The sequence below is a fragment of the Merops nubicus genome, unplaced genomic scaffold, assembly GCF_000691845.1.
Source record: "Merops nubicus isolate BGI_N331 unplaced genomic scaffold, ASM69184v1 scaffold27006, whole genome shotgun sequence".
Taxonomy (NCBI): Eukaryota; Metazoa; Chordata; class Aves; order Coraciiformes; family Meropidae; genus Merops; species Merops nubicus.
In genome coordinates, this window is record NW_008616019.1 from 22,395 (window position 1) to 28,394 (window position 6,000).

At 37.3% G+C, this 6,000-nt stretch overlaps 1 protein-coding gene across 1 annotated transcript in view; it reads right to left on the reverse strand.

Annotated features, from left to right (window-relative positions):
* The window catches only part of ANO4 (anoctamin 4), a gene marked incomplete at its 5' end in the record, with an annotated part of 49,867 nt that overhangs the window by 18,837 nt on the left and 25,030 nt on the right, over positions 1-6,000 (reverse strand). Inside the window, 2 exons of the mRNA XM_008942727.1 lie at positions 828-939; positions 3,518-3,554. Coding sequence (XP_008940975.1) covers positions 828-939; positions 3,518-3,554 — 149 coding nt within the window. The remainder of the gene's footprint in view (positions 1-827; positions 940-3,517; positions 3,555-6,000) is intronic.

A 6,000-nucleotide genomic window follows, 5' to 3' on the forward strand; every position in this document is an offset into this window, starting at 1 on the left:
GTCAATTTCCTTACACCATAATGTGGGCTATGAAATCTGCCTTTCTAAGAAACCAGTGAAAATGTTAGTTTTCACTAGAAAAAGACGATTTTCTTACTATTCTTCCATGCATTCTGCAAAAATGATTCCCACAACTTCACACATGAAAATAATCCACACTGATAGATTCTTCTACTCTAGCCTTCTCTATTCAAAGGCTCTTCTTTTGCTTTTAGGGGACTTGCAGAAAGATACTTGCATATATACATATATAAAAATTTCTGTGGAAGAAACTCCAACTGATAGCTCACAATCCACTCTTAACAGTCTTAATCATATCACAGAAGCAGCAAAATATTCAGGTAGTTGGACTGGATGATCACTGTAGGTCCTTCTATCCTATCCTATCCTATCCTATCCTATCCTATCCTATCCTATCCTATCCTATCCTATCCTATCCTATCCTACCTTTTCCTGTTTATTCTGAAAGAAAAAGACACAGCAGTAAGTTATTTACTAACCTGTACAAATTACACACATAAAGAGAGAGTGAACTGACCTGCATGTATAATATTTTGAGATGCATCTGTTTCCACTAATGAAATTGTTAAAAATTAGCACTGAGCCAATGTGGTGATAGGAAATGAAAACTACATTTGTTTCTGAGTTTTAGAAAGAAAAACAAACAAACAAACAAACAACAATCTGCAGCCTGTCCTGCTTGGCTAGTATGGAATTTGCATTTTGAGACATATGATAATATGGTCCTATTTTTTTTCATTACAAACAAATTTATTTCTTCTCCCTACCTCATTTTGCACATATGAGGATGAAGAAATCAATCCTACCTTCCAAGGAAGAATGCTATATAAAAGGTAGAGCTGTTCAGATTGACAAACTGGAAAAGAAACATTTTCAGAGTGAAACTGTTCTCCCACTCAGATTCAGTACGAGGCTGCTCTGTGAAGGAAGAGAACAGAGTTTCAGAGGTTTAATCAGATTAACAATTTCCATGGGCACAAAGGCTGCACATAGCTATCAGAGCTGGCAAGGTATTTGTAAACTAGCCTGATGATTTCAAAATATAAACTGATAGAAGAAATTGTGTCCAAAAGGAGCAGACAGCAAGTGAGCTCGTAAAGATTTAGAAAACTGTTCTGATATCTGGATAAGTATTCTCCCACGAGACTGTAAACAAGAGATTTAATGTGCACATTAAACATCTCTCCTGGATTCCTCTGTGCTTTACAGGTTCAGGCTCTTCTCATTTCCCTTTCTGCAACCTACCATAATGACATTGCCAGAAAGCACCCCACTACAAGCTATATAAGTGCATTTTTGTTAGCGATGTTACACTGAAGTGGAGCAAAACCTCCTAGTAAAATTCTATGGATTTGCCTACCATGCTGGCACCTAAGGACCCTACACAGGTATCAGTGGAGTGTCACTGCATGACTCTTTTTCCTTGTTCCAGGGAACTCATCAGCGATGACTGAGAAAAAGTATTTTACAGCGAATGGTGTAAGGGAAATGAGAAAGGGGAAGACATATTCTTCCCTTCAAGTAGGCCCTTAATTTCCATCCAAAGAAACATCGAGACAGTAGTTAACAAAACAATTTCCATACCAACACACCAATACTATGTCCTGGAACTACTTTCCTGTTGGCAAGAGCTTGTTATTTGTCAACCATTGCTGTGAACAGGATTAATCAGAAGAGAACTGAAGGTACTAAAGGTGATTCTAGGTATCACACTGGTAGTGCTCATACACTACTTCCAAAGGAGTCTTCAGTAAAGTATTGGAAGTACAGAAACAACAATAAATTAGATTCTATTTAATTAGGGCTGCCCTACCCATGAAGAAATTTCAAAAAGATGTGTCAACAAAATCATAAAACAGTCCATAAATTAACAGCTGTGTTATAGTGAATTGGAAATGCCTGTCTAGAAACCCAGGTTTGTGTGTATGCCAGTACTTACATATTTAGATAAGCAGAATGAAATAAAATGTCATGGATTTTTGATGTCAGTCTGTGGAAAGGACAAGTTTGACTTTCACAAGGCTGCTACAGCTGAAGCTTTGTGAAAGTCATACGCCTGTCAGAGACAATGGCAGTGCTCTGGAGGACCACGGATGTGAGCTTTGAAAAGGTCATATAAAAGCTGGAGAAGGACATCCTGAATGTAGCTTTGCTGCCAATCCCACTCTTAGCTGATTATCACACCGACAAAGATAATTCAAACCAAATCAGGTACTTAGGCTATCAGAGTGAGAACCACAAAACAATCTGAACATGATTAGAATAGTTTTACCCACTGAGTTTTCATACAAGAAAAAAAAAAAAAAAAAGCTTGCACAGGCTACAAGACGCAGACCTACCTTGATGATAACCTGGCAGAAAATAATTGATCTTCAAGGTCTCTATACCGTGTCTTATGGTCCCCAGGGTGTCACAAGGATTAAAAGGGCATAGCCTGTGCAAATTACATACTTGAAAGTCGTATTTCTCAACTGTAACTAGTAGGTACCTTTTCTATAGATTCAGGATGGCAAAAATATTTGAAATTTGTCATACAAGTAATAACTCTCAGTTAAATGAGAGCCAACAGAATAAAATGCTAACTTACACATATGTGCCTTGAACACATCACCTATAACTTCTCACATGTAGAAAGGCCCTGACATTAGCTAAAATCAGCTGTGTGTTTCCTCTGAGTAGACACCAAAATGTGTCCACCTGGTCCTATATACTATACACAGGTATCCAGAAGCTCAAAGTAATCTCCTCAAACCACTTCCACATGCCATAATATGGTTCACTTATTAGGCCTTCATCAAGAGTTTCACTTCAGGCTTCATGACGTTAAAGAGCCCTTGCCAATTGCCACCAACTACTGCAAACTTCCAGCATGATTAGGATCTCCATAGTCTTTGCCTGGGCTATGGATATATGAGTGACAGCCTATTGCTACCACACTGACACTACATGCTGCCCTTAGAAAACATTGTCCTTAATCTAGCATAAAGATATGGGTGAGCTGAAATTGCTGAAACCTAGAACACTATTAGAATTTAGGTGTTGGTAGAGTTGATGAGTCACATAGTTATTTTACCTCCAAATTACTGCTCTTAAAAGCATGTTTGACAGTCAATAAGGACCTTGGTTTCAAGCTATAAATTTGTCTTTCAGAAATGATTCCCCCATTCCCAAGTCTTCATGAAACCTGTGGGTTGCAAGTTCTCAGCCCCTCTGAAAACTCACACTTTTTTCCCCAAGATAATTTGTTTAAGTTCTTACAAGGTAGGGGGTTGTAACAAGAACCAAGCAGGGTAGATGGGTGATTGTTCCCACCACTGATTGAATGGCACTATAATTTAGTTTCTGTACTCCTTTATTCTAAACATATGAAAGACAGTAATTCCTATAGATCGCAAAATAATCAGGGTTTTTCATATTTATACAGTCAGTTTGAACGTTATCACACTATAGGGACAAAACATCGTTATAATTCTATTTTGTATTTAACATTGCTTACCTAAATTTGTCAGGAAAAGAGCAACCTTTTCATACAGCTGTAACAGAGAAGAAACAGCCTTTTAGATGTGTGACCAGCTCAAAATTGTAGAACTTTGTAGGTAAAGTGCTCTTATATGTCAAATCTGACATCCAGATGGTGTCTGTGATGTTCTGATGATGATAATAAATCTATATAGTAATAATACAATAACAATACAACCAAAAAAGGAACAGTAATATTTTTAAAGCTTATAGTCAGCTCTTTTCATCCACAATACATGGAGACAAAAAATCTGTCACTGTCCCTATTTTACATACACAGTGAAAAAGGGTGAGATAACTTGTCCAAAAATACAAGGCAGAAGTATAGCACAGTTGGGATCTTTGTTTTAGTTACTTATGGAACATTTATGTCACAAAAAAAATCCCCACCCTAGTAAGAACATCCTGTGGTATATTGGGTATTTTGGGCTTTTGGGGTTTGTTTGGAATTTATTTGGTGCTGAAAGGAAAGACACTGGGGAGATTGAATTGCTTCAGAAAAAGTCTTTATGGGTGCCCACCATCAGATACATTTCTTACTCTGAGTCTATAACATTGCTCTAAATCATAAGTAGTATTTTCTGTGCTTAGCAGATACCATTCTCAAACTCTGCAGAAGACTGCTAACTTCATAAAGCTTACAAAAACTAACTTAGAGGGTTTTCACAATTAGGATTTGCAAAAGAGCATTGAGTTGATAAAGTACATCACCACCAACGATCGTATTAGTGTAAATTAATATACGATTTCCACTTGCTTTATATGAGTCTGGAGTCTGTTCCCACAAAACACTAAATGCCATTAAGTCTCACTGATGCCTACAGGGATACACAGCTCCTGATATTGCAGGTTCAAGGAGTCACCTCTTTTACAGTTAACCTTACAAATTTTTTCTTAAATATAATTGTGCACAATTTACAGATCAAACTGCCTGTTTAAGAACTGAAGGCTTCCTGAATTCTCTCATCCATTTCAACAATCGCTTCCTGCTTAGAACAGCTTTTTGCTGCCTTTGGAGTAAACAGTTTCATTTCAAGTAGTGAAAAAGGTGGTTTCTTCTGGATTTAAAAGCATCTCATAAGGGCAACTGTAAAACTACTGAATGTCTGGGTAGTTTATATCCTGATCCCAACAGGGATTGTGCTATTTTACACATGTACATTGCTTCACAGAAACAAGTATCAATACTGTATTTTGTTGCTATTCCTCCTGGAACAGTAAGATGGTATTAGAGAGTCTGTTAACAATGTTTGGAACTAATTACCTGCTACTGCACTACTAGTCCCAGGAGGCCTTGTTTAGGACCATCTTTTCTGGGTTCATATTTCCTATAGGCAGTATTACTGGAATTAGCCAGTTTTATTAACCTAGGTAAAATCAACGATTGTTCACAGGTCAGGCTGCAAGAGTACTTGGGAGACATGCTTGAAAGTAATTTTGTTTTGTCATGATGGAAGAGTTAGTGTAGCTCTCAGAGTATACAAGCTACAAGTCATTCATGGTCTAGATCTTTCCCCTCGATGCTTAGGGAGGTTGTCAACTCATATCAGAATCCTCGGTTGATTTCCAGGCTTCCTAGCAGTGAATTCCCTACTGTTATATGCATTTTGGTTCATTCTGGTTTTATTATTGTATCTTTGTTTGCTCTCTCGCCACTTTTCTTGAGTCACAGTTTGTTGAGGATTCAACTATTTGAATGGCTACTGGGGAAAGAAACCCCACTACTGTCCTTCATTAAACTACATTAATTCATCATAGGAAGCGAGGGATTATGTTCTTAAGTCTTTTTTTCTCCATGCTTATTCTGTGCTCTGGGTGGCTGACAGAAAAAAACAAAACAAAACAAAAGCTGCAGACAACAAACAATAAAACAAAAATATCATAGAAAAAGAAAGCCCTCAGTACAAATTCAGAGTTAATAAAAGCATCCACCTCTTCTTTCTGGCCTTTCTCAGCATATTGTCCTACTTTGGGAAAGTATAGGAAAGTCAACAGTTCTTGATAGACTGTCCTATTTACCAGTCTAGTCTTGCTTATACCAAAGGCAGAAGTGAAGTCCTGCAGCAAAGCCTCCTGGAATTTCATGATATATAAATGAGGGGTTGTTAAAATAACTTTTTAGATTATGTCCGTGTTTAGGTATCTCACAGAAAAGAAAGTATCCTTAAAGTCAGCACTTGGAAATGTGCAGGCCTGAAACAATATCTCATATTTCCCCTAGGAATTAAGTCAGCACATCTCCTAACAAAAAGCCTAATTTTTTTTTCAGCAAACACTTGCTACTGAAAGGAAAAGGAGAGCAGTGGGTAAAACAGGAGTATGGACATCTCCCTAAAATGTTTCCTTTAGAACATTCAAACACGCTTTACATAATATTTTGGGATTGGAATTGTATTTTATATAAATTACTTCCATAAACAATAATACCATGTCTGGTTTAGCAAGAGACTCCATTCCTGC